At 49.1% G+C, this 26868-nt stretch overlaps 5 protein-coding genes across 7 annotated transcripts; 2 read left to right on the forward strand and 3 right to left on the reverse strand.

Annotated features, from left to right (window-relative positions):
* Positions 1-119: 119 nt before the first annotated feature.
* Positions 120-3067, reverse strand: mgat1a (alpha-1,3-mannosyl-glycoprotein 2-beta-N-acetylglucosaminyltransferase a). Of its 2 annotated transcripts, none has more exons than XM_062565676.1 (3): positions 2482-3067; positions 1342-2283; positions 120-1253 (listed from the first exon to the last, which is right to left on the reverse strand). In XM_062565676.1, exons 2-3 carry the CDS (start codon positions 1972-1974, stop codon positions 555-557), a joined length of 1332 nt encoding a protein of 443 aa, XP_062421660.1. In that variant the 5' UTR covers positions 1975-2283; positions 2482-3067; the 3' UTR covers positions 120-554. The 2 variants fall into 2 exon arrangements, with proteins under 2 accessions (XP_062421660.1, XP_037309968.2); XM_037454071.2 differs by having other exon boundaries at positions 2381-3067.
* Positions 3068-4597: 1530 nt separating this feature from the next.
* Positions 4598-6927, reverse strand: rnf183 (ring finger protein 183). Its single transcript, XM_037454109.2, has 2 exons — positions 6760-6927; positions 4598-6282 (listed from the first exon to the last, which is right to left on the reverse strand). Exon 2 carries the CDS (start codon positions 6251-6253, stop codon positions 5366-5368), a length of 888 nt encoding a protein of 295 aa, XP_037310006.2. The 5' UTR covers positions 6254-6282; positions 6760-6927; the 3' UTR covers positions 4598-5365.
* Positions 6928-7625: 698 nt separating this feature from the next.
* Positions 7626-17256, reverse strand: dhx16 (DEAH (Asp-Glu-Ala-His) box polypeptide 16). Of its 2 annotated transcripts, none has more exons than XM_037454045.2 (21): positions 16928-17256; positions 16052-16254; positions 15708-15943; positions 15232-15397; positions 15087-15143; positions 14748-15002; positions 14404-14637; positions 13937-14128; positions 13741-13851; positions 13458-13573; positions 13154-13364; positions 12793-12891; positions 12295-12447; positions 12033-12173; positions 11751-11913; positions 11555-11673; positions 10318-10385; positions 10057-10219; positions 9795-9956; positions 8383-8556; positions 7626-8066 (listed from the first exon to the last, which is right to left on the reverse strand). In XM_037454045.2, the coding sequence occupies exons 2-21, from the start codon at positions 16247-16249 to the stop codon at positions 7935-7937; spliced, it is 3150 nt and encodes a 1049-aa protein (XP_037309942.2). In that variant the 5' UTR covers positions 16250-16254; positions 16928-17256; the 3' UTR covers positions 7626-7934. The 2 variants fall into 2 exon arrangements, with proteins under 2 accessions (XP_037309942.2, XP_062421533.1); XM_062565549.1 differs by lacking the exon at positions 16928-17256 and adding an exon at positions 16340-16360.
* A 1374-nt stretch (positions 17257-18630) lies between these two features.
* LOC119197628 (lysosomal thioesterase PPT2-like) lies at positions 18631-21937 on the forward strand. The gene is made up of 8 exons (XM_037454110.2): positions 18631-18892; positions 19878-20031; positions 20154-20249; positions 20352-20456; positions 20564-20647; positions 20734-20818; positions 21057-21111; positions 21218-21937. The coding sequence occupies exons 1-8, from the start codon at positions 18710-18712 to the stop codon at positions 21359-21361; spliced, it is 906 nt and encodes a 301-aa protein (XP_037310007.2). The 5' UTR covers positions 18631-18709; the 3' UTR covers positions 21362-21937.
* Positions 21938-21945: 8 nt separating this feature from the next.
* Positions 21946-25239, forward strand: cxcr3.2 (chemokine (C-X-C motif) receptor 3, tandem duplicate 2). The gene is made up of 2 exons (XM_037454078.2): positions 21946-23499; positions 24093-25239. Exons 1-2 carry the CDS (start codon positions 23272-23274, stop codon positions 25188-25190), a joined length of 1326 nt encoding a protein of 441 aa, XP_037309975.2. The 5' UTR covers positions 21946-23271; the 3' UTR covers positions 25191-25239.
* Positions 25240-26868: the final 1629 nt, after the last annotated feature.

Raw genomic sequence — 26868 nt, forward strand, 5'->3', positions numbered from 1 at the left:
AATTCAAAATGAACAGTTGATTGAGTAATGTTTGACTGAACAGACTTTTCTAATGTCCGGTAATGTAACCATTTATATCCATGACAACATTAGATCACCGTTTACAACTGAAAAAGAAAGATTGTGAATTTCTTTTATTCCAAAAATAAACAAGACGGGTAACAAACCTGCATTGGAGAATCATTCAAAGTTATTTTAGCAGGAAGAATTGATTTTCATAGTCAATGAGAATCAATATACTCTCCATCACCATAAGAAACCACACCACAGGTTATATTGGCACCAGACTTAACAGAAAATGGCAAATAATTATCACCAAAGAGGCAAACTAGGTAATTGCATTAATTGGGTAAATGATTTTATGTGCACAATCAGCAGAATATAAAAATAGATCTCTAGTGACCTGCAGAAAGTCTTGCTTTAAGAAGCTGTTCGAGGCTGCAGAGAGATGAAAAAGACCTGAGTAGCAAAGAAAGACGATCCATTAAAGAGTACAAATCATCCCGTCACCATTCACACATTCACACATTCACGTGGAACCTTGGTCTGGATGATCAGCTCCAGGTGGGATCATACTTGGTCCACCCTGGGGGCGGGGCCAAGTAGATTCTGCGCCCTCTGGAGATGAAAGTGACCACCCCTCTGTACCCGGTCCTCGGGACGCCAGACTTCAAGTCGTCCATGACCCCCAGGTTCCTGGCCAGCACTTTGAAGCTGTCCTTCTTGGAGTACTGAAGGCGGACGGGCCCCGAACCTTTGGGCTGGCCCTGCTTCACGTCTTCATAGGTCACCAGGGGGGCGCCGTAGACCTCCTTCTCGAAACGCTCCCTGTACGTCTCCTCCTGCAAGTAGCTCAGGTCCAACTCGGTGAAAGGCACAAACTTGTCATTCAGCTTGATGTATCGCAGGTACTTGTCGTAAAACTGGCCCAGGCTCACGCCTTTCCGGCCGAAGGTCAGAGTTCGCGAGACCTCGGGCCGTATGCAGGCGCGGCCGCGGCGCTGCTCCGGCTGGCGCATCCAGTCGTCCCAGAAGGCCGCGGGCCACTTGGGCTCCAGCTCCTCCCACAGCTCCCTGAGGAGCATCCACCCGAGCCCGGGGAAGAAGTCCGTCCGGTAGAGCAGGTCCGCCCGGCCCGGGTCCACGTAGCCGTCCCGGCCGTTGTCGTTCCAGGCCGACACGCACCACAGGCTGGGGTCGGACCTCAGCGCGGGCAGCAGGGCTTGGAAGTACTCGAAGAAGTCTGGCGCCACCTGGAGCAGAAGATGAACAGTTATGTTGAGTTAAGCGACCCGAAGAGCGGCTTTGGAATCTGGTGCCAAGCCGGCGACGCCAGTTCACCTCGAGGTCATCCTCCACGATGACGACGGAGGAGTGGGACAGCGTCTTGAACACCTGGTTGAGGGCCCAGCGGTAATGCCGGGAGATTTTGTAGTACCCCTGAAACTTCTTGTGTTCCGGTCGCACCGCCACGTCCGCCAGGTCCGGCTGCTTCAGGTGGATCACCTGAGCGCCGTAGGACCGGATGGCCTCGGCGGTCTCGGCGTGCCCGCAGTCCTGGCTCACGATGATGGGGAAGAGCTCGGCGGACGGACGCAGCTCCAGCAGCTTGTCCAAGCAGCGCCGCACCGTGACCCGGTTGCAGGCGATCACCAGGATGGGGACGACGGGCCGGCCGGGGGGGGGCGGCGGCGGCGCCTTCGGCTCCCGCAGCGACTGCTGCTTCTTGATCTGCAGCAGGATGTTTCTCTGCAGCTCGAGCTCCTTCTCGAAGGTGTCGGCCATCCGCATCACGTCTCCCACCACGTCGTCGCTGTCGGTGGGACCGTCGGCCGCGGCCCCCCGCTCTCGGCCGGGCTCGCCCGGCTGGCCGGGGGCCGGGGGCCGCCCCCACAGCAGGAGCACCAGTACGGCGTTCCAGGTCACGAACAGGAACGTGCCGCAGAAGATGAGAGAGCCTCTCTTGCGGAGCATGGCCCAGGATCTCTGAGGGAGGGGGGCGGAGGAGGAGGAGGAGGAGGGGGAGTAGAGGGGGGGCGGGGGCTGAACGGTAGGGGGTGGCTCTTCTTACAGACGATACGAAATGACGGGGGCAGCCGGTGTTTCATCACAGGTGTGGCCCCAGGCGTTTTTGGCTCACTGCAAGGTCGGGAGAAAAAACACGAGTGACACCAAACTGTGAGGTGGGGGCGGAGGTGGAGGGGAAGGTGGGGGTCATGTGACCGAGGACAGGAGTCATCTTCGGGTTCTGGCGGAGCCTCCACCTTCAATGTCCTCTCGCTTCTGAAACAAATGAGAACACAATGTACTTTTAGTCCAACAAAAAGGTAACAATAGTGGCAACAAACGTGTTTGACAAAGACAGAAGAAGAGTTCCAACCAGGAAGTGCCTGTCGGCTCGCGTGCGTTCGGCCGGAAGTTGTTCCACATGAGACGGGCTGATGGATCAGAGCCTGGTCGATTCTTTCCCGTGATTCTCACCTGTGGCTGGCGGGCTAAACACGCCCCCCCGCTCCGCGCGCGGCCCGAGACCCCCTCCGCGAAGGAGCGCGCGGCGCTTTCATCCCGCGTCACTCCGGCAGCTCGCACCGAACACGCCGCGAGGAGGAGCGTGTGGAAGCGAGTCCTCCCCCCCCCCCCTCACAGCGAGCCTCCCTCTCGTGCCCGGTTCCTCCCGGTGACAACCGGCGACGTGGAGCCGACGGGAGCCCAGGGGACTGGTTCCGTGCCGGCGGGGGGAGTCTCCTCTTCTTGATTTTCCTCGGCTACAAAAAAAAAGCAACTTTGGTCCAGCTCTGTTTTTTCTTCTGCTTCCTTCCAAGGCTGGAGGAGCAGGACGTAACAGCAACACGACGACTTCCTGGGCAGAGAGCAGTCAGGGGAAGTCCCGCCCCCAGCTGTCAACTTGAGGGATGACGTCACACCGACGTTGGAGCGGCTCTTTTACATTACATTACATTACATAACACAAGTACAATTTTTTATTTATATATATGCATACTTCTGCTGCCATAATTATGCTTCAAATATATAGATAAATGAGCTAAACTTAAATAAAATTACGACACGTTTTTACTACACTAAACTGCGAAATGAAAAATATTGATTTTTTTTTGTCTACAGCGCTTATAATGGCACTTTTCTATAACATGTTTTGAAACTGCTTATTTGATGAAAATTGTACTTTCTTGTTACTTGTTCTTCTGAGTTTGTATCTCTATGTGGAAATGCACTTATTGTACGTCGCTTTGGATAAAAGCGTCAGCTAAATGACATGTAATGTAATAACAATGTGTCATATTTCATATGCTGATCTTATTTATTGAATTGACCACCCGTGAAAAAATGTAAAAAGCAACATAAAATACTAATAGTGTTGATTGTAAACTCGTTAAATTCACGCCGGACCTACAGAACAATTGGATCCTGCGTGATACACAACAAAGGGAATAAGAATGTGTTTGTAGCTGTGTGAGCTCTTTATTATTTGTGCATCAGTGTGTCAGGTTGTATCGATTTACTCAAATAACTGATTACTTTCAAGAAAGTACCACATGGGTTTCAGTATCACTGGCAGTACAGCTGCTTTACATTAACTAGGGAAATGACTGGGGTGGGGGGGGGGGGGGGGGGGGTCCAGTGCGGCCCACCGGATGAGTGTGAAAATGAATATAATATACCAAAGAACCATTTAATATCCCAAAGAACCATATAAAAACACTTATATATATATATATAAGATGTAACACGGTTCAGTGTGTTTCCTCAGGGACGTGTCAGTGTCACCTTGACCAAAGACGGGGAAATGACCTTTGACACCTGATGAAGAAGGTTCTCTTTTCACCAGTTACAGGTGGTGTGATAATAGCTTCTGCATTGACATAAAGGTTTATCAATAAATCATTTATTCTGTTCATCATTGTTGTGTTTCTATCCTCCCGCATCCGCAGAAACCTCCCAGAAGACCTAAAACAGTATGATGCCTTTCATAAAGGTGCTGAGCCTGAACAGAGATGGAAGGTCAGAGGGAGACCAACATTTTATTGGAATCGAGCTTTTCGACACACGCACAAAGAAACTTGCCCGCTCAGCACTTCCAAGGACGTCACGCCGTGCCTCTGTGACATGTCGCTCTCTTTCTGTCACTCATTCCGCATCGCCGGCATCTAAAAGCTGCGTAAACACACACAGACACTCGGGCTGTGGGATCGTCAGCCTTGAACTCAGAGCTTTGGATGTGTGTGGAAGTCTCAATTTAAGGTTTAAATGGAAACTGCTGTCACTTTAAACTCTTCAACACTTCAATTCCACCCCAACTTTTCAATTCATTTTTATGGTGAAAGAAAAGCCAACAAAACGAAACTCTAAGCGGTCCTTAATGTCACATGACCAATAATATACAAAGACACAAAGTACCTTGACATTTTACTGTCAATACTTTTAATGCAAAACATTTTGTTCATTGTTTGACTGCTTGTAAAGTAAAATAATGTCCTCAGCAGACTTCTGTTTCAGGTCCTCAAAGGTTCCACCTCAGTCCAAGCAGTCACTTAGTCCTAAAAGTACATTTGCTTAAGGAGTGGATTAGAGGTGTGTGGGGGGGGGGGGGTCTCAGGTGGGAAAAAGTCTCTATCTCATCTCATGTGCAATTCAACATATTAACTGCGTAACTTAACTTACTTATAACTAATAACCTTCCAGATTTGGCACTTTTTAGGATTTGTAACCCAAATATAAAAATAGTGATGGCGGCATGTTTTGTTTACTCAGAAGTTCCTCTTGAGTCGGGTTTATTTCAGCAACAGAGAACTTGTACAATACAAAGACAACTCTGTATGGAGCTTGATTTGCAAAGTGATAAACAAGTGAATAAATTTGTTTTTAAATGTTAAACGAGGCACATTGAATTCCACATTTGTTTTTAAAACGAGCTGAAGAATCATGTGACTCTTGTTGTGGTCGTTCATGTTTTCATGATGTCGTCAAACAGGTCAGCCGAGCAGCACAGAGGTGTGGCTGGGTGGAAATTCCAGATTCACCCCCCCCCCTCCTCTACTGTCTGTTTACACCACCTGAGGGTATCAGGTGCCAGAAGACATGCCGGTTCTGTTTTCACTCAATAGAGGACAAATGGACAGGAAGTCTGTCTTGTGTTTTTGAAGTACGGACCAATGGGCCTCCAGAGCCTCTAAGCATTGTGTTAATGAGACAAATGAGGCGAGATAAGATATATACTATATACAAATATGTAAATCATGTATGTACAAGGAGGCAGAATCATTTACAGCTGATCAATCGTTGGGTTTCCTTCACACATAAATAGTTCTGTCTTTCACAGCCGTGCGTCCTCTGAACCACAGTGAGCTCACCCCGGGGGGCGGTCTGACGTCTGGTTCCCCCCCGGCCCGGGCCTCTGGTTGAAGGGCATGTTGGGGATGATGACGAAGGCCAGAACCCCCACCAGCATGAGCACCACGGTGAAGGTGATGACGGACGCCACCACGGCGTAGTAGCACTGGTCCGAGCGGAACAGCCTGCGCATGCGACCTCTGACCCGGTTGGGAGGCCTGCCCACGTCCACCACCGTGGCGGGGGCCTCCGCCCCCACCCCCAGCTCCAGGGCACCCAGGTTGCCGCCCCCCCCCGCCGGGGCCGTGCCTCCCCGGCCCTTCCTGGGCAGCGCGGGGCAGGGGTTCTTCAGCTGCAGCCTCCCCTTGCGGCGCTGGAAGCGGATGGACAGCGCGCGGCGCATGCCCGGGGGCAGCCTGCCGATCACGTCCTTGTTGGTGCCGAGGCGCGGCAGGTCGCGGCCGTGGGGCAGCTTGGTGGGCTCGCGGCACACCGGGCAGCTCAGCGTCTTGAGGTGGGGGGCGGTCACGTTGATGCGAGCCAGGCACTCCAGGCAGAAGGTGTGGCCGCAGGCCAGCAGCTTGGGGGTCCGGAAGACGTTGTCGTACGAGCAGAAGCACACGGCGCACTCGGTGTCCCGCACCTCGTCCTCGGGGGGCCTCACCGCCCCCCTGGCGCCGTCTCCCCCGCCTCGCCCCCGGGCCTCCTCGCTCCTGCCCCGCCGCCGGCTCCTGTCCCCCCGGTGCCGGTCCCGCTCCCGGCCCCGGCCCCCGTCCTCCCGCTCGGAGTTGGTGCTCCTCGACCTCCTCTCCTTGGGGGGCTTCTCCTTCTTCTCCGTCAGGCCGAGCTTGGGCTTGACGTTGGGGGCCGGTGGGGCGGCGCGTCCCTGCTGGTCGTCGCTCATGTTGCTGGTGGATGGATGGAGTCAGGACCCTGCAGGGGGGGGGGGGGGGAGGAGGGGGGGTTGTTTAAGGATGTGATCGGTCCAGCGCTCAGAGCAAAGCAGGAAGCAGACTGGAGGAATTCACCACCTGCGCCGTTTCACCGTGATGAAGCAATGAGGCCTTATCTCCTGCTGTCCCACATCTCCTTTGTATCAGAATGCTATCGGCACAGCTCTGAATTGTGTCGCCATGTTTGTTTAGCAGGCTTTCCGGAACATAAATCATCAGTGAACACGAGAACTGTGCGTTCTTCCTGTAAGTCAATAAAGATCTTTATTCACCAGGATGCAACTTGGTGTGTCACACGGCTCCATTGTTTTCAATGTTCTAAATAAAGATCATGAACTTTGGACTAGTCCAGAATTTCTGTTCGTTGAGGTCATTAAAGTTAGCAGAAGTTTGCCGGCCAACAGAAACCCTTTTTTTTACGTTCTCCATGAAGCGTGATTGTAAATAACCCACTGACCTTCGGAGGAGGAGGAACGTCGGCTGACGTCGTCAAGTAGAAAAATGCTTCTGCGGACCGAGGCGCTGGAACCGAGCAGCAAACTTCATCACTGACAGCGAGGCGCCGGGCTTCACTGTGCAGCTCCTCTCTCCTTTCTCTCATACCTTGATTTCTGGCTGTAGCACAGCACTGCCTCCTGTGAGCCCTCCCCCTCCTCCCCCTCTGCCTCCTCCCCTCCCGGCTCCCTGGTCTGACCAGTTGGACCAGCTCAGGTGAGCCAGTGTGTGTGTGGTATTTTTAGGTATTTGGGTATCTGATGCATGAGTGCATTTGTTTGCTTGATGGCATGTGGGATTCTAACTGCAGCGGTCTGCTACGCATTTGACAGCAGGCCCGGTTCCTTTGGTGGTTCTGCTGCATAAAGACTGTGTGAGATGTGAAGGAACAGCTGGGCTGCAAAGACGCAGGAGCAGCTACACCTGTTCCCTCTTGGAATGACAATGACCAAGTCAAGCATGTTAGGGGCGGAGCTTGTTGAAATAACAGCTTTGTCATGCAGCTCCTAAATTCTGCATTGATTTACAAGTTGAAAATGAGCAACTTTTCGAGCATTGATTTAAATAGTTGCAAAGATGACAAGTCCTTCTCTTCGGATGCTTTGATATTGATGTTGATGTTGACACTTTGTTGCACAACTTAACCAGCGACTCAAGGAGCACATCCAATAGAAATATAAAACATGGAACAACGTCAGTGAACTTCCTGGTGCAACCAGAACCAGGAGGAACCCCGAGGTGAGAGCTGGTGAATAGTATATAGTATAATAGTATAATAGTATATAGTATAATAGTATAATAGCAGAAGACTAGATGCCACAAAACAAGTGGTTGTAAAACTTTATTCCTGTAGAAAATAAAAACGAAATAAAAAGACAAGGAGCCCCGTGCGAGAGGGAAACGAGCTCTAAGGAAACGGGTCTGTGGAGCTTCATGGAGGCTTTGCACACCAACAGCGTGCTGCTTCCACTGAGACGCTTTGACTCAACGCGGCGCCTGCTGGAAACGAGCCGTGGGACCGTCACGCTGTGGTTAACCCGGTGACCCCCGTCCCCCCGCCGCCCTGCGCCACCGGGTCCAAACACAGCTGCAGTTCCCCACTCAGTCTGTTCTTTCCTTCCTCTCTTCTCTGGGCTCTCATTGGCCGAGCTCCTCCTTAGCTTTGCCCTGCTTGCGGGGCATCTTCTTGCTGCTGCTGTCCTCCAGCTCTTTGCTCTTGTAGTAGTGAGGAGCCACTTCCAGCAGCCAGCCGCTGTCTATCTCAATCACCTGTGGGGAGGCGGGGGGGGGGGGGGGGGTAAAGAGCCATTTAAATATTTTCCAACACTTCCTCTTTATTATGCTGTGTCATTCCATTGAGGCATTGCTCAATGTTTTCACTATGTAGCAGACCGCTAACTAGCATCTCTATGAGTCCTTTCCACCTGTCCCAATGAGTCCTTTCCACCTGTCCCAATGACTCTTTTCCACCTGTCCCAATGAGTCCTTTCCACCTGTCCCAATGACTCCTTTCCACCTGTCTCAATGACTCCTTCCTACCTGTCCCAATGAGTCCTTCCTACCTGTCCCAATGAGTCCTTCCTACCTGTCTCATGAACTCCTTGGTGGTGAACACCAGCTCGTGGTAGATGAGCCAGCGCGGCTGCTCCTCGAACAGAGAGCTGTTGGGATGGACGTAGACCGTCTGCTGGTGCTTCACCGTCTTGTAGCCGCCTTTGCTCAGCCGCGCCGTGTGATAGAAATACCCCGCCGTCACCGCCTGGGGGGGTGGGGGAGAGAGCGGTCCATTAACCTCCATGTATAAGTCAGGGAGGGGGGGGGGGGGGGGGGGGGGTTGATTCTGAGATAACAATTAAAGAGGAAGTGACTTGCCAGTTTGTACCGCGTTTGGTCACAAAACAGTGAAAGACATGAGTGAAAAGGAACAGTCCTTTCATTTAAGATGAACATTTCAGATGGAACAACACAGTAGAGCAACAACAGTCCTTGTACTCTGGACATGAGTCACTGCAATTATTGGAATTCCTTTCGTTTGTTCTGAACAACAGAATTATTCTACAAGTTTTCAGCTCATCGGTAAGAGCTTATTAACAATAAACTACATTTATTTCGTCACGGTTCATGATTAAGAAGCGCTCTTCTTTTAAGTAACTGTATCACATTCATCTGGTGATAAACAAGAACGCAGATAAATCCAAGTTCTCACTAAATTACCACAGCTTTGAGTTTCGTGGATTTGCCAACAGATACCCGCCCCCCCAACGTTGTTTTCACAGCGGCCCGACAACTGTCCTCACCTGCTCGAGTCCTGGCGACGTGAAGGTGGGTGCGTTCAGGGACCCACCCCCACAACGGGACAGCGCACAACTAAAATCAGGCTGAACGACGACATCCGTCACTCACAAGTTTGTCTTTGAATAACAACGCTTTCAGGTGACCTGTTCGCTTTTGTTGTGTTCACATGTCGTCATGGAGACGTGACGACAGGGGGCCACTAAAGCCAAATGTTTAGAAAAAAAGGAAATATAAGCAACGAGATCTTCTGAAATGACAAACCTTCCAGAGATATCAGCCAGCTATCAGTTCAATTAACAACCTTTGATTCATAACAACAGATGGAAACAGAAGGGTGTAACCGGACTGATAAATCCAACGCCCTTCTTATCTCAAGTGCCTCGGGGGTGTGACCCCCCCACGTGGGCCCTGATATTCATCTGGTTCCAGGAAGCATGCACTCGACTCGCTGCATCTGAGAAGCTCTCGTCTCAATCACCCGTCCCTCATCTTAAATTGTTGACATTAGACCGCGGAGGCGGAGTCAACCACATCAGAGAGAAGCGCGTGTTGACTGGCGCTGTTTGAGGCACCACCTGCACCACCTTCACAGGCTTTTCCTTCAGCAGACCTCAAAGGCGCTCCGACCTCGTCCCCTTTGACAGTTTAAGACGCTTCCCTAAAACCAGGAATCCACGGCGAGGCTCTCTGCGTCTCACTGACCTTGCGGATGGGCAAGCTGTCCCCCTGAGAGCTCACCACCTCCACCTCGATGCGCTCCATCAGACCCTCCAGCTGGTCCCGCACGTCCCGGGCTCTCCTCATGGAGCGGAACTGGATGAAGTTCTCGTAGCACCACTGCGTGGAGTAACCGCTCTCCAACCACTGCGCGGGGGGGGGGGGGAGAAAGACACAGTGTTAGGGCCACACCATGAGGGGGGGGGGTTCTGGACCCATTGGTGCGTAACACACAGGGAACTGGTACCTGTGTGTAGACGTTGAGCAGCACCAGGTGGTCTCCTCCCGGCACCACGAAGTTCATCCTGGCGTTGTCGGCGTGCACCACCTTGTCTTTGGGCCGGTAGAAGATGGAGTTGTTGACCGACAGCATGGCGGCTATCGTCAGCACCTCCTCGGAACACTTGTACCTGGAAGGAAGCGCCGAGCAGAGCGTAAACCGACAGGAACCCTCCAGAGAGCAATGACACGCGATGAAATGCTTCATACGTCACACGGGGCGACTTACTGCTCGGAGGCCAGGACCATCTTGCTCAGCATGGGGTCCACCGGGAGCTCGGCCATCCTGCGACCCAGCTGAACAAACACCAGAACCAAGGTGAGGACATTCCGCCGCGTGCATTAAAGGCTATTAAACAGGACTACAGTAGTAGATCCGCAGAAACATGCTCCTTCGTAATCACAATTAGTTAATTTACTTATTTCTGTGTAGGTAATAGGTTGTTGGATATGTTTAAACTTAGAAGAAATGACCTCTACAAGTAGTTATGTCGCGTGTATGAATATGTCCTGCTGCAGAATCAGAGCGGCTTTGCACATGCGTGTGACTTTCAGTCTGGACGTCTCCTCCGTAGCAAACAGATATTTGAATATATTCAAAAATATGTGGGTCTTTTTTAGAGCGAATATTCGAACTTCTTCCACAGAAAGTGACTCAGGGATTTACAAAACTCAAACCCACGATCATGAGTCGAGGCAAAGTTCAGAATCTTTTCTGTTAAGTTCAGAAGGTTTTCTCAGCAGATAATTGTCTGGTAGAACCTGTTACACATTATTCACATCCTCCATAAACAAGCCCTAAAAACAAGTCACCATCACACAATATTCTCAGCAAACACCACGTCCTGAGCAGGTAGAACCTCGTTAGCTTCACTGATTTTTAAAGTTCTATTAATTATTAAACAAAGCAATCACAGCAGCAGACCCGTAGATCTGCTTCCAGAGGGGGGGGGGGGGGTTGTGTTATTTCCAACAGGTAGAGCTCCTTCAGCAAATCTACAGTCTCTGTGAAGGCAACACATTTGCGCACAAAACCTTCAAATAGAACCTTAAGGAGCAGGTTTGCTGTCTGTCCTGCTTGATTCACCTCGATGTGCATTTGTCTCAGTGAAGCTATTTTTCTTGTTTGTTTTCTTCTCTGTGTGTGTGTGTCATGTGCTTCAGTGGTTTACTGTGTTTGTGCTTCCCCTGTAGGTGTGTGTGTGTGCTCTGTGTGATGCATGCTGCAGCCTGTTATGGTTGCTCTAGTCTATTGTTGTACACATTGGTTTTGTGTATATGTTGTGTACGTTTGTCTATGAATTTTAATGACCTTTCGAGATTTGTAAAGTTTTTTTTCTCTTTGACTGTTGATTAGTGTTCATTGTCCCTGCAAAATAAAGGAATAAATACATTTCCATCTGACACACAGTTATTATAAAGAGGTCAACTACAAGCTGGACGTGTGAGGGCCTTGGGTTCGGTACCTTGGTGAGCTCCCCCAGGTGGTTCAGTGCTCCGAGGGCGTAGAGCTGCTCCAGCGCCAAGACCAGAGTCTCGTGAGGAGGTGGGTCCATGAAGTCGAAGTGAATGAGGTCGTTGATTCCTACAAAGCAAAAGGTGTCAGTCAGCTTCAGGTTCGTCATTGCATCCCTCTCTCCCCCCCCCTCTTCCCCTCCTCACCCAAACTCTTCAGCAGGAGGACCACATTTCCCAAGTTGGTCCTCTGAATCTCGGGCACCGTTGTTTCCTCCATCTCGTGTTTGAAGGCCCAGGCTGTGTAGAGCCTGAAGCATTTCCCAGCAGCCACTCTGCCTGCGCGGCCGGCCCTCTGGTTGGCCGAAGCCTGGGAAACAAAACACAAAACAACCTTTAGAAAACATGCCGTTTACCCCGAAATACGGACTTTATATCCAGACTTGTAGCACGAGTGAACGGAAAGGTGTAAATTGTTGTTCTATGTACCCGCGAGCAGGGCGTGACGATGAGCGACTCCATGCCGGTGCGGGCGTTGTAGCTCTTCTGTTTGCAGAAGCCCGGGTCGATGACGTAGATGATCCCGTCTATGGTCAGCGAGGTTTCCGCTATGTTGGTAGCCACCACCACCTTAAGGTTGACAGGGCGTACTGACGTAAGAGTCTCCATAGCAACGGTCAGTGAGCTGCAGCGGCCTCTACTGGAGAATAACGGCATTGACATCTAGTCGGCTGCATGGCACACGGCTCACCTTGCGGGCCCCTGGGGGGGTGGGGTTGAAGATCTTCGCCTGCATGTCGGATGGCAGGTTGGCGTAGATGGGGAGGACCAGCAGCTCTGCTATCTTGGATCCGAGCCGCCTGCATCGCTCCTGGAGCAGCTCGCAACACGTTTCAATCTCCTCCTACGAGACACGCAAAGAGGGCAAAGAGTCAAACCAAAGCACAAGAAATAAGAAGAAGAAGAAATGACCCTTTGCAGCAACATCCCGTCCTCCCACACTCACTATTTTCATTTGGTCCCGACCAAGAAATCATTTAAACAATAACAAAGAAATCTGCATCCTTTTACTTTGGCTGGCGTTTAAATACATAAATCTTACTTATCTCCTAAGACACGTGTGTGGAAAACCCAAAACCAATATGGCTGCACTCTCACTATACTCTACAGATGTTGGTCCAAACGATTTGAACAAAAGAAAAATATATTTAAGAACCCCCCCCCACCGTGACAGCAGTAGAAAGCCCACCTGTCCAGTGAGGAACACCAGCACGTCTCCGGTGGGCTGGGTGACGTGGATCTGCAGCACCGACACCACGCAAGCTTCCAGGTAGTCGGCCTCCGGGGCCTTAAGGGCACACGCACGCACACACACACACACACACACACACACACACACACACACACACACACACACACACACACACACACACACACACACACACACACACACACACACACACACACACACACACACACACACACACACACACACACACAACAACATTTGTTCATTATTGATTTTAAAGGTGAGAAAGCCATGGATGATTTAGAGGAGAAATGATCCACATCTTTAGGACCAAGCATTCACACAACGTGCCGGCTCTTACTTTGGTGTAGAAAATATCGACGGGGAACCTCCTGCCAGGGATCCTGAAGACGGGCGCGTCGTCGAAGAAGCAGGAGAAGCGCTCCGTGTCCAGAGTGGCGCTCGCCACCAGCACCTTCAGGTCCGACCTGAACCTGGCGATGTCCTTGATAAGCCCGAACAGGATGTCCGTGTGGAGCGTTCGCTCGTGGGCTTCGTCGATGATGACCACGCTTGTGAGTGAGACAGAGATTCTATAAGAGACACGCTCGCTTTCTCCAAGTAAGAACATCGTGAACATTTCGATTCGCTTCTTCTCTGGTTACCTGTAGCTGGCGAGGTCGGGCTCGGTGAGAAACTCTCGGAGCAGCATGCCGTCCGTCATGTACTTCAGCACCGTCCTCTCCGATGTGCAGTCCTCAAAGCGAATACTGTAACCCACCTGCAGGAAGCCATGAGGACAGCGTGAAAAACAGTCGACGACACTCTGGAGCGAATGAAGCAGCTCAAACATGTAAATATTAGACAGCAGTCGATAAAGATGCTTTATCTTGGATTATTATTAAACCATTTTTTCAGTGTGTGAAAACAAACCGGGATGGAGCTCACCTCGTTCCCGAGCTTGACGCTCATCTCCTGTGCCACTCTGGACGCCACCGACATGGCTGCCACTCTGCGAGGCTGCGTGCAGCCGATCTTCATGCCTCCTTTCGTGTAGCCCTGAGAGAGGAACAAGTTCAATGGTTACAATCATCTCATTAATGTGCAGCACTGCTGACTTGTAGTATGATGATGCTGTACACACATCTTCCAGGAGGTACTGAGGGATCTGAGTGGTCTTTCCTGAGCCCGTCTCCCCCTCGATGACTAGAATCTGATGCTGGTTGATGGCGGCGAGCAGGTCCTCTCTGTAGGGGAAGATGGGGAGGCTGCGTCGGACCTCCTGCATGGATTGTTTCTTCAGCTCCGCCTGGGACAGCACCAGCGCCTCCTGCTCCTGAACACAACGGGGTCGGGGAGGGGGTCATTTTGGGGCGATGCCTAGGATGTTACTCAGCAGCAGCTCCCGCGTGGGACTGAGAGGCCGTGAGCGACTGCCGCATCGTTTCTTTGAGACCGACTCAGCCATGTCTCTCCTAGTCATCCCAGAAAACCACTTTATAGTGAACCAACATGACCAGAGGTCTGGTTGAAGGGATTTAATTTAGGGAAAAGTTAAATGAAATATGAGGCTATTAACGACGATGCAGACGATACCCAGGTGAACCCTACCTCCTCCGTCCGGGTTCCCTTCATGGTCATGGCAGTGCTGACAAATTCGATCATCTCGTCCTCCTCCAGGATCAGCTGGTACCTCTCCTGCTCCCGTCTCATCCCTTGCTCTCGCTCCCTCTTGGCTCCGAAGCTGAGGGAGGCCGTCTTCAGCCTCTCCTCCTCCCAGCGGCCTTGCTCCCCTCCCAGCTCCATGGGAGTTTCCTCCAGCTCCAGGTCCCTCTGGGGCACCTCCTGCTCAGGGGGGGGGGGGGGGGGGGGGGTGAGAAAAAGACACGGTGGAGCCAATGCACACTCGGGCAGGTGACTGTTTCTGCGGCATTTGTGGCGCTGATCGCTCCTACCTTGCTTCTCTTCTCTTCCGGCATGTAGTATCGGTTCTTCCTCTCCTCGTGTTCCTTGACGCCGGCCGACTTGTAGTCCTTAGCCAGGTCCCGCAGGGTGCGTTTGTATTCCAGCTCTTTTTTCTCCCTCTCCGTCAGCTCCTCTGTGTGGAAAAGGTACTCGTCGTCTTTGATCTCTGCCTCCAGGTCCTCCAGCTTCTCGGACTCTCTCTTCTTGAGATAATCCCACCGAGAGCGCTTCCTCAGCTCTGGCAACTACAGAAGGAAAGAGGAAATGGTCAGAACCGTTGTGCTAAGTGCAGAGAGGACTTATGCAGCACAAACAGAAAGCTGGGCTACCATGTTCTTCTGATCGTCTTCGGCCATCTTCAGCCTCTTCTGAGCTTCCTCGTAAGCCTGGAGAGAAAAATAGCACAAAAAAGGGGTTTACCTTCACAACATTGTCGGTCATCTTTAGAAAATCCCGAATCAACCTTCTCCAAACCTTTTTGTCCGTCCTCTCCGTTATGTTACGGGTCTTGTCTTTGTCTTTCTGCTTCACTCGCTCAGCAAACGCATCTCTCTCTTCAATGTCCTGCTGTCGCTCTCTCTCTTCCTTCTCCCACTCTTCCTCTTCCTCTTCCTTTTCCTTTATGGGAGACTCTTCACCCCTGTAGTTGGAAAAGAAAATGCATCAAGCCGCAGCTTCTGTGCAAGGTGGTTTTCGTTTTCACTAACAATTCAAGTCTAACATTACAAAATAACGCTGTTTATCTATTTTCTCTCTCAGTGGTTGATTAATGGTATGACGGTTTCAGTTTAACAACCTCACAAAAACAGGTAAAAAAGAGGGGTATAAAAGCACAACAGAAACAGTATTTATGAACATCATTAAGTCAATATAAATGAGAAAAATATGGCTTGAACCATATGGAACAAGTAATAAAGACCCGTCAAGCACAATGAAGATTTCTGGATGACCTTTTTGGTGCTTCGTCCTCACTCGACGACGCGCTCTCTTTCTTCTTTCTGATGTGCTTCCTCCTGTTTCCTCTGTCTTTGTCCTTTTTCTTTTTCCCTTTGTCCTTTTCCTGCACAGCTTCTCCGTCGCTGTCGCTGTCCTCGAGTAACGTGTACGTCCGATTCTTCTTGTCCATCTCAATGGCTTCGCGTTCCAACGCCCGCGCTGGTTTCTCAACAACTTGCTTACGAGGAATCTGGAAGACGCATTTTGGTTAAAGACATCATAAGTTAAAAAAAAAAACTTTTGAAGGTATAAACATGTTATAGCATGCAAAAAATCGGGGGGTGAGTAGAGAATATACCTTGTCGAAGAGCTCTTGGGCAAACGTCACCACGCTCGGTTCGATGTCAATCGTGCCCGTCTCCTCGAGACGAGTCACAAAGTCTTGAGAACTCGATGATTTCCGCGCGATGCCGATCATGAATTGAGACACATATCTGTCACTCAAACCCAGGATGTCATGGAGACGGTCGTTCACCCACTGCTCTAGATTGGCCATGGCGGCTGAAGAGGAAGAAAAACACGGTCATCCACAATGCAGCCCAAGGTGTCAGCCCCCGTAGTCAGAGAGAAAGAAGATGCTACTCACATTGTAATACTTAAGACTGATACATGATTATTACATGTATAGCAGACATCACTTTATCGCGTCTCATTAACAGAGTTTTGTTGCATGATGAATTACAAACGGGATACTTTTGTATTCACTCTGAAATCTGATCTGTGCACTAAGAATTAGAACCCCGGGGCAAAGGGTCACAGTAACAGTCTGGTGTTGCTGGACCACATGATGTCTTTGGGGGGGGGGGGGCAGAATATCAGAAACACAACCCAGTAACCAAGTGCAGCACAACACCACCACTAATTACACTACATAATCAACAAATAAACACAACCCAGTATGAACTAATAAGCTAACCAGTACATAGATGTAAGCTCAACAGGTAGAAGCTAACTAACGTTAAACCACAAAAGCAACATGAATATTCCGCAATACACCATTCGCCTTTATGACTAACGTTATTTTAAGTTATTTAAGACTAGTTCAAGTAAATGATTAACGTTTCATGCTTTTACTAAACCTGACATTAGTTTGTAAGAAATTCTGCTTATTTTTCAAGAGGTCGGAGTCTAAACTTAAGATGGAAAACCTGTGAGAGGAAACCCGGTCGCTCACCTCGATTCAACACGTAACAACGGCGAAGTTACGTTAGAAGTACGAGTTGTTTTGGTAGAATTAGCTGGCTGTGAGTTGACGTTAGCTAACTTAGCTAACTTAGCTAACAGCTAACTCGGCTAACCGAAGCTACAAAAGAGCCGTTAGCTCAACTCGTAGCTCACGCGCTTCCAGTCGGGACTCTCAATGGATACATCCCTCCATTGTCGTGAGTCGATGTGCATTTGTGGTTTAATGATTCTCTATAAAATGTTAATTAAATGAGATGTTCAATACATGTTTTGCTAGGTTACTTCAACGCACGCTGAGGTAGGAAGCGGAAATACGTCACGTAAAAATGACGCGTCAAAACACAGAGCGTACTGCCCCCGTGCGGCCATCTGGAGAAGGACAGCACAATGATATTTTATCGATTGACGCATTCTCTCGTTCATACATTTTCTGAAGAGTTATTTTAGTAATTTAGTTCACGAGGAAAAAACACATTATGATGAGAAATCCTTAACTGATAAAACAACATAGATAACATACAGGATGACCATGCACACACGTGTTATCAGAAAGTGTGTGTGTGTGTGTGTGTGTGTGTGTGTGTGTGTGTGTGTGTGTGCGTGTGTGTGTGTGTGTGTGTGTGTGTGTGTGTGTGTGTGTGTGTGTGTGTGTGTGAGAGAGAGAGAGGCCACAAACTTGCCTTTTGTAATAAAAGGTGGGTAATGACTAATGATAAAATAACACAGACAGGATGACCAGTCGTATAAGTGTTATCAGAGAGTGTTGTTTTGGTAGAATTAGCGGGCTGTGAGTTGTGATGTAAATAACCAACATTGCTGAGAATGTCATATATAAAACACTATTTTGGTAACACAGTGAAAGCAGTCCTAAATATGTGGCTTTGGATTTGTGATTTTAATATGAAAAGGGAAATACCATTTATTCAAAAAATAAACGGGATGTAACATGTCATCATTAACATGCATTCATACTAATGCCAGGGAAAGGTGAACAGTTGCTCTCTCCGTGTGGTTCCTCCAATCCAACAATAACAGCAATATGAATGGTTAAAGATGGAAGTTGTTGTAGGTTTCCAGGAGCTAAAACATAAATGCATGTTAAATACCCAGGACCACTTCAGATATCTACAATTAAGGGGTATTTTTGACAGAATAATGAAGCACAAAATTAACCAGAGTAAAAATTGATGAATTACAGAAAAAGAAACACAGAATCATATCAACACCTGATGGAAAATCCAACACGTTCCAACAACGTAAATGAGAACAAGAACTTGGGTAAATATTTGGAGGACACACAGTCCTCAACATCCAACACCTTTATATCAATAAAGGTTTTAACAAGAGCAACACTAATACTCATTACAACCATATACATTTCATTTGACATTGTAACAAGCTTATCAAATGTCTTCTGGTCTTCTTCATTGAGGCTGTAATCCATATTCACGCAGCGTGGGTCGCGCACTGAATATCGAAAGCGGATGTGATCGAAACTTTAGAAAAACTCTGCTCACTGTGACACTGAGATCACATCCGGAGTCAGATGGAGTGATGAGGACAGAGGAGCGCGTCTAATCAGCGTGTGGACACTAGTGCGGGGAGACCGATCAGCTGCTCAGGGGGACAGAGTCTGACCCCCCCCCCCCCCCCCTCCTATATACACACACACACACACACCCACCCGAGGAGGAAGCCCCCCCTCCCTCCTGCTGGCACCACATCTCTCGTTGCTCCGGTCTGCTCTTCACCTGTGGCCGCTCGGAGAGACATGAAGACCCCGCGGGCCGTGCGAGGCTCCCCGGGGCCGCGGCCGCTGCTGCTGCTGCTGCTGCTGCTGCTGCTGCTGCTGCTCGCGGGAGCGCGCATCGAGGGCTACCGGCCCGTCGTCATCGTGCACGGCGTCCTCGATGGACCGAAACAGTTTGAGGCGCTTTCTCTTTACATAACCAAGGTAAGAAAGCTCCGTGAAGCTGTGTGTGACTCTGGGAGGAACCTCGGAACTGTGTTTAAAGTGTAGAAATACTCAATCACTATTTAACGGTTCCTTAAGTGAAGTATATTGTCATCATCAACAGCACATGTGATGCCTCAGAGGTGGAAATGTCACATACAGGTGAAACTGGAAGAATTAGAATATCGTGCAAAAGCTCATTACTTTCAGTAATTCTACTTAAAAGGTGAAACTAATATATTATATAGACTCATTACATGCAAAGTGAGATATCTCACGCCTTTATTTGATATAATTTGGATGATTATGGCTATATAATATATATAAATACATGTACTAATATATTAGTTTAACCTTACAAGTTGAATTACTAAGTAATGAAATTTTGCACGATATTCTAATTTTGTCGAGTTAACCTGTACCTGTAACTACTGCTGTAGCTTCACGATGGGGGAGGTTTTGGTAATAATACATAATATTGTGCGTTAGTGGTATTAACGACTACAACATACAAACAACACGTGGCAGGAATCAGGGAAATGTGGCTGAAAAGAGGAATATTTGAGAGTAAAAATTGGAGTAACATTATAACGTATGATACACACTAGTGAAGTTAAACATGTAATTAAAATATAATTAGTACATTAAGAGTTTGGTTTACTGGTTTATCCACTTTATAGTAAAGTAAACCTTCTTTTCGTCTTTCGTGCTTCTTTTCTCCCCGGGGAGGCTCAGTATTGATCGCTTTTACCGTGTGAGTAATCGATCAATCAAACCCACTGTGGAAGTGAGATCAGTAGTTGAGATTAAATGTTGTTCTGAAAGCAGATTTTCGCTCAGGTGAAAAAAGAAGTTGATGATTTCTGTTCCCTTTTTTTCAGTTTCTAGTGCAGGACAAAGAGAGGCGTCTTGATTGCGTTATCAGTAATCACGCCGAAGGGTTGATTCAATCAGTGAGTGCTTTGTGTGCCCCCCCCCCCCCCAGGTGCATCCTGGGACAGAGGTGTCGGTGATCGACCTGTACGACGACCTGAAGAGCCTGAAGCCGTTGTGGGCGCAGGTCCCCGGCTTCCGGAGAGCCTTCGACTCCATCGCACGAAAGGCTCCCGACGGCGTCCACCTGCTGTGCTTCTCTCAAGGTGTGACACCCCAGAGGCCCCCAGCGAGGCCCCCAGACGTCACCAGTTCACACCTGAGATCACGTCAAACCTTCCCGTTTCTCAGACCTTCACGTTGTGGCCTTTGTCCCTTTTGTCCTCAGGCGGTCTAATCTGTCGGGCGCTGCTCTCCGTGACCCCCGACCACAACGTGCACACCTTCGTGTCGCTGTCGTCGCCCCAGGCCGGACAGTTCGGAGGTCGGCCCGCCTCATTTCTCGCTCTCGTCTTCTGGGGAACCCGGGTGGGTGAGTGGAGTAGATATAGCACAGTGTTTCATGACCAATCCCCCCCCCCCACAGACACGGACTACCTGAAGATGTTTCCTGACTGCATCAAGAAGGCGGTCTTTCGTTTCTGCTACAACGAAATGGGTCAGGACCTGTCCATATGCGACTACTGGAACGGTGAGAGACGGACGTTTTTTTGAAAGGCTCAGGGTTAAAGGTGATGGTGCATTGACCCTCTGCCCGCCCCCCAATCCCCCCCAATCCCCCCCCCCCCCCCCCCACAGACCCCCACCACCGCGCCCGCTACCTGCGGAGCAACAACTTCCTGCCGGTGCTCAACGGCGAGCGGCCCCACGTCCACATGAAAGGTACCGGAAGCGATGGGGATGCTCCTTTGATTCTGTCTGAGCAGCTGAATAACATCCCCCCTTCTCCCCCCTCCCCCCCCCCCCAGCATGGAGGGACAACTTCCTGCGCATCAAGAAGCTGGTGCTGATCGGGGGGCCGGATGACGGCGTCATCACGCCGTGGCAGTCCAGGTTCCACCAGAGCTTTACACCTCACTTCAGCGTGCATTTTAACAGTAGATTTAGATGAAATAAAAGACTAACTAAATTCAAAGGGAACATTTCTAAAAATCTTCCACAAAAAAAGCAAATAAAATAAGCAGAAACATTGTTATGACATGAATTGATAGTTAAATGTAAAACTTTAGGATGAACTTGGCAGCGACATGCTTTGAGAGGCTGAACTTCCTGTTTCCTCTTTTCTAAACAGCCACTTTGGATTTTACAACATGGACGAGGACATCGTAGAAATGAGGAACCAGGAGGTGAGTTACAAACCATCTGCACCTCTGCATCAGCTGTGTGTCACCTCTGCATAACATCTGTATCCACCGGAAACCCATCTTCATCTTCTTCTTCTTCTGTCTGCAGTTCTACAGGAGCGACACCTTTGGGCTGAAGACGCTGGACGCTCGTGGCGGCGTCTCGGTGTGCGTTCACTCCGGAGTGAAGCACATTCAGTGGCACTCCAACTACACCGTGTTCTCCAGCTGCATCCAGCAGTGGCTGACATGAGAGAGAGAGAGAGGGAGGATTGAGAAGATTCAGATTTACGTTAACATAATTATATTCTAATTAATAAACTACATGATGAAGATTGCTAAAATACAGAATCTAAGGGTCGGTTTGTGTCATTATTTTGGATTTGACTGATAAGGTATTGATAACATGACATCACATAAACGAGCTGAGGAAAAGCATGAATGTTTAATCCATGGATCCCCCCTCCCCCAACGACTCCGTGGTCTTGCATGTTTTGTCCCATGATGCTCAGATATTGATGATGAAGCGTGGTGTGAAGTGGCGGATCGATCCCTGCCCTCTGGTGGCGGTTCGTGGTACTGACGGAGAACTCCTCGGCCCTCTGGATGGAGACTTGCAGCAGCTCTGTTCGTGCTTTGTTTGACCTTTGAGATCTGACACATCAGTCTTCCATGTCAGTCCATTGTCAACATGCCGCTCCTTCAAGAACGTTGAGCAAACCACAGAATTCAGCTCCAACACAAACAGCTAAAGAAGTCTGAATAAAAATGTTAAACCGTATGAAGATGTTTCTATTTGAATGCTTTCATTTTGCTCGGAATGTTCTGATGATGCTCATTAGACTCACTGGAGAGTGCACAGGTCGACTTTAAAAGATTAAAGCGCCATTTCGGGGGCGGGATCAATCAAACAAACGTATTGATTGACCTAATTCATAATCGGCGCGTGATGGATTGTGAGGTAACAGAACAAAAGGGACTTTGAAGTCAGAATTATGGCAAACTGTCACAACTACTACAATAATACTAAGGAATAAAGTCAAAGTAATGTGATTTTATCACAACGATTGGGAGTTGAGGAAAGTAAAATAACACTATTTTCATTCCACTTGAAGATTGAATAACGACACGTGGAATAAGGTAAAGATATCCTGGTTTAATAAGCAGCAGAATGCCACAAATGACTGTATTTACCTCTGTATAAATCAAACACAAGTTTAACATAAGAAGAGAGTTTTAAATATGACATAAGAGTATCACTTTGCATAGCGCCTGCGTACAGTGAATGATGGCTGTGAGAGTTACTCTTCATTAAGATTTTTAATTTATGGTCAGAATTATTGGTAAAATGAATATTATTAACACAGACACAGTCAGCATTGTTTCAGGTGTTCTTCCTCTTTTTGGATGTTCAAGCTCATGTTCTTTTCAGGGTCAAATATGTTCAAACAACCTTCCTATTCAGATTGGACCTTTGTTCTGCCTCCAGCAGACGTGTCCACGCCTGTGATTGGTCAACACGCTGTCAAGCCCCGCCCTCTTCACGACGTCCCCCGCTCACAGCCACTTTGACAGTCACGTGCGTTCAAGGACGTGGTGTGAAGGTGGTGTTAAATGTCCGCACTGCTGCTGGAGGCTTTTTCTCATCCACTTCTGACTCTTAACCTTCGTGATGAAACGCCACCAGCAGCCATTTGTGGGGGGCTCGAGTGGCCCGGGTTCAGTGTGACCCCCCCCCCCCTCAGAGCGCCACCAGTGAAAGGAATCCCTCCAACCTGGAGTCTGGGTTTTTGTTCTCTTAGAAACTGTAAGCTTTTGACATTAGAATCGCAGACGAATCTCTTTTCTTTTAGCAAATCATAACACAACTTTACGGGATTTAATACCACAAAGAAAGCAGAACACGAAGAACAGACAATAGTGGCGATTCCTCCCTACGAAGCACTTTCACTTCTCCATCTGTGAAGACATGTTTTTTTTAAAATTAGTTTCTACTTCCTTTGGGTTAATTTCTCATACATTTTGGTCCTTTTCAAAAATATATGGAAGAATTTTATTCTAAAAAAAAAAACCCTCCACTGGATCTTCAGTAGAAAATAGAATGTTTTTCCACCTTGGGTGAAGTAGTCATGCAGTCTGTCCGAAGGAGCCTCCTTCGAAGAAATGTCACAATTTCCTTTACTCAGTCTTCTATTCGCAGCTATGTTTGCATCTGTTTTAAATGTGAGGATTCAGTTCCCTGAAAGCACTTCTCCTTTTCCCTCATGGATAAATGAAGATGGACAGAAAGAGGGACGTTTACTCGTTGTCTCTCGACTGTTGAGGTGCACCGCTGCCTCCTCGCCTGCTACAGATATGGATCAAGTTCCTCAAACCACAGAAGATTACTGGGTGAGTGCATGTTTTTATCATCTTTCATGTGCACCATCGATCACTGGGGGGGATTCACAAAGTGTGAAATGAGACAGGAGATGAGCACATGAATGTCTTCTCAGGATTTATTTTGTTAGAGCCATTCAGATCCTTTTCGTTTTTATTAATTTATTCTTATTACTTTTTCTTTTCCCCCCTTTCCTTCTTTTTCTTTTTCCATTTTTATTTATTCCTGGTGCCTATGGGTATATACGTATGTATGTATTTGTGTATCAGGAATCAGGAAACGTTTATTGCCATATGTTGGACATACATGGAAATTGTCTTGGCGGTTGGTGCATGATGGAAGACAGTAATGACAACATAGAGCAGCAATATAATAAAAATATAATAAAATATATGCTATGGGTTAGTACGCTAAAGCTAAGGCTATGGGTTAGTAAGTAAGAGGAGATAAGATAAAATTAGAAATAAAAATAAAGATAAAGTGCACCAGCTAAACAAAGTGATATATATATATATATAAACACTGCAACATGATTTACTTTGACATTTTGGGAGTTTAAGGGAATGCTGACATCTCCCTTCCTTCCTTCCTCCTCCGTCTCCAGGTGTATGACTACGATAACGTCACCTGGTCCACTGACACCAGCCGCTCCCTGGCCGCCCCGTGCCAGCAGGAGGACCGCTACGGGTTTGCACAGAGGTTCTCCCCCGTCGTGTACACCCTGGTGTTCCTCATGGCCCTCGTGGGCAACGTGCTGGTGCTTTGCGTGATCCGACGCTACCGGAGCTCCCAGAGCGGCGGCGCGTGCGCCTTCTCCCTGACGGACACCTTCCTCCTTCACCTGGCCATCTCGGACCTGCTGCTGGCCTTCACGCTGCCGCTGTTCGCGGTGCAGTGGGCGCACCAGTGGGTGTTCGGCCTGGCCGCCTGCAAGCTGTCCGGCGCCCTCTTCTCCCTGAACCGCTACAGCGGCATCCTGTTCCTGGCGTGCATCAGCTTCGACCGCTACCTGGCCATCGTGCACGCGGTGGGCTCCGGCTGGAAGCGCCGCGCCGGCCACGCGCAGGTCGCCTGCGCCCTCATCTGGGCGTGCTGCCTGGGGCTGAGCGGCGTGGACATCGCCTTCAAACAGGTGGAAGAGGTGCACACCGGGGACAATCGGACGGCGCTCCTGTGCACGGTGTGGTTCACCGAAAACTCCACCCAGTGGCGGGTGGCGCTGCAGCTGGTGAGCGTGCTGCTGGGTTTCGGGCTGCCCTTGTTGGTGATGCTCTACTGCTACGTCCGCATCTTCAAGTCGCTCTGCAACGCCACCCGTCGGCAGAGGCGCAAGTCCCTGCGCCTCATCGTGTCCCTGGTGTCCGTGTTCGTCGTCTGTTGGGCGCCGTACAACGGCTTCCAGCTGGCGGAGGGTCTGCACGGGCTGGGCGCGCTGGCCGGCGGCTGCCGGTTCGGCCACGTGATGGACGTCGGGACGCTGATCACCGAGAGCTTGGGGCTGTCGCACTGCGCGCTGAACCCTCTGCTGTACGGCTTCGTCGGGGTGAAGTTCCGCAGGGAGCTGGGCAGGATGTGCGAGGGGCTGCTGGGGGGGAGGGGGGCGCGGGGGGCGGAGGGCTGGAAGCAGAGGAGGCTCAGGAAAAGCACCGGCTCCTTCAGCTCGGCGGAGAGCGAAAACACCGCGTACTCCGTCATGGTGTGACGCGAGGAGGAGGGCGGCGCGTGGACGTGTGCGTGTGCACGTGTGCAGGGGGGGGGGGGGGGGAATAGGAAGTGAAATTGAGTGGATTGAATAAAAGAAAGCATTGAAATATATGATCAATTCAGCATAATTGGGACTTTTAAACGTCCTCAGCGGGAAAAGTGAAGGGTTTCCTCTACTGGTGCTTTGATTTGTGTGGATCTGTTTTAGAGTTCGGAGCGACCGACCCAGTCCTCCATCTTTATTTGAGAAGATGTTTTGTGGCAAATGTTGTGAAACGTCGAGGTTTCTTCAAACTCCCAGAAGAGCTTGTTCAGCAGTTTGGATGAAGAAGCCTCACATGTCACATTCCACATGAAGCTGGTCCTTCAGCAGCAGTATCGCTCATTTTGAATGTTGTACATTGTTTTTATACCCATGATGTTTTTGATAATTTCAAATATCAAAATGTTTTTACAATGAATATTTTGGAATAAAACATAGTTTCATGTTCCTATATGTGTCCACATCCCAGGTTCTCTTCCTGTATGTTTACTTGAACAACTTCAACACGTCTCCTGGTTCATTCCAGTGATGGAATACATATGAATTGAAATCTGAGGCACTATTTTATTTTACTTGATCCCCCTAAAACATCCCTTTCACTGCTGCTTGAAAACATGTGGCATGTTGAGAGGTTATATTTGAGGATAATAATGTCATGATTTCAGCAGGTGAAACTCTAATGAGCTGCATTAGGAAATGGAGCAGTTTTTATAAGGTGTTACAGAATGTGTTTTTTGTGTATTTAGTTAACGCTTTTACTGCGTGAAATAAACACCAAACGAAAATAATTACAATCTCCTGTCTGTTCAGAACGTTTTCCCCTACCAAGATTGCCGCCATGTGTGGACGTTCTATACTCTGTGAGACATATAGCCTTCATCATGGACCAACAATACCTGGCTCCTACACCATGTGAAGCTTTAACGTGTGTGTGTGTGTGTGTGTGTGTGTGTGTGTGTGTGTGTGTGTGTGTTAGCCTGTCATTGTGCATTCTGTTGATCAATGTACGTGTGGCCGTTTTATAAAATCCTACCATGGAATATTCCTTTTGTTCATGACTGAATAAAACTATAATAAAAACTGCTTTTCCCCTTAAAAGATTGACAGGAGCCTCGTTTCTTCTTCTCTCAGTTCAGGTTTTTAGATTCAGAGAAAGAAGAAGAAACGTGAAGAGGAGGAAACAGGATGAATGAATGAAATAAAATGTTCCTCATCAGATAAGAGTCATCTTTAGAAGATGTTTTGTGGTGCTTGTGGTGGGTTGTATGTCCACTCATGAGGAAACACGCCCCCACGTGGTGAAGCAGGAGATGAGAAGTTTCCAGAATGCCCACAAACACATATCGTCTCTCGGTTACGTATGTAACCTTCGTTCCCTGAGGGGAATGAGACGCTGGGTAAAACGCTGTGGGAACGCCCCTGCGTGACCGCGTCATGAAGCACGTGTGAAAATTCAACCAATGGCGAGCTGGGACGCCGGACCAGGGCGCTACAAAGGGACCCGAAGGGCAGGACCATTCATCTCTGAAAAGGCCGAATCGACAAGCCGGGAGTATGGCAGAACCTTTACGCAGCGTCTCGTTCCCCTCAGGGAACGAAGGTTACATACGTAACCGAGAGACTTTCCCTATCA

This window comes from Pungitius pungitius, chromosome 11 (assembly GCF_949316345.1).
Source record: "Pungitius pungitius chromosome 11, fPunPun2.1, whole genome shotgun sequence".
NCBI lineage: Eukaryota > Metazoa > Chordata > Actinopteri > Perciformes > Gasterosteidae > Pungitius > Pungitius pungitius.

Excerpts from the sequence above, each read along its gene's own strand:
- mgat1a (XM_062565676.1), bottom strand. The coding sequence starts at position 1,974 with ATGCTCCGCAAGAGAGGCTCTCTCATCTTCTGCGGCACGTTCCTGTTC. Across the intron at positions 1,254-1,341 it reads TCGTGGAGGATGACCTCGAG|GTGGCGCCAGACTTCTTCGA; the intron begins GTGAACTGGCGT and ends CTTCTGCTCCAG.
- rnf183 (XM_037454109.2), bottom strand. The coding sequence starts at position 6,253 with ATGAGCGACGACCAGCAGGGACGCGCCGCCCCACCGGCCCCCAACGTC.
- dhx16 (XM_037454045.2), bottom strand. The coding sequence starts at position 16,249 with ATGGCCAATCTAGAGCAGTGGGTGAACGACCGTCTCCATGACATCCTG. Across the intron at positions 15,398-15,707 it reads GAGGACGAAGCACCAAAAAG|GGGTGAAGAGTCTCCCATAA; the intron begins GTCATCCAGAAA and ends TTCCAACTACAG. Across the intron at positions 11,674-11,750 it reads CCTCCTGCTGAAGAGTTTGG|GAATCAACGACCTCATTCAC; the intron begins GTGAGGAGGGGA and ends TTTGCTTTGTAG.
- LOC119197628 (XM_037454110.2), top strand. The coding sequence starts at position 18,710 with ATGAAGACCCCGCGGGCCGTGCGAGGCTCCCCGGGGCCGCGGCCGCTG. Across the intron at positions 20,457-20,563 it reads CATATGCGACTACTGGAACG|ACCCCCACCACCGCGCCCGC; the intron begins GTGAGAGACGGA and ends CCCCCCCCACAG. Across the intron at positions 20,819-21,056 it reads ATCACGCCGTGGCAGTCCAG|CCACTTTGGATTTTACAACA; the intron begins GTTCCACCAGAG and ends TTTTCTAAACAG.
- cxcr3.2 (XM_037454078.2), top strand. The coding sequence starts at position 23,272 with ATGTCACAATTTCCTTTACTCAGTCTTCTATTCGCAGCTATGTTTGCA. Across the intron at positions 23,500-24,092 it reads AAACCACAGAAGATTACTGG|GTGTATGACTACGATAACGT; the intron begins GTGAGTGCATGT and ends CTCCGTCTCCAG.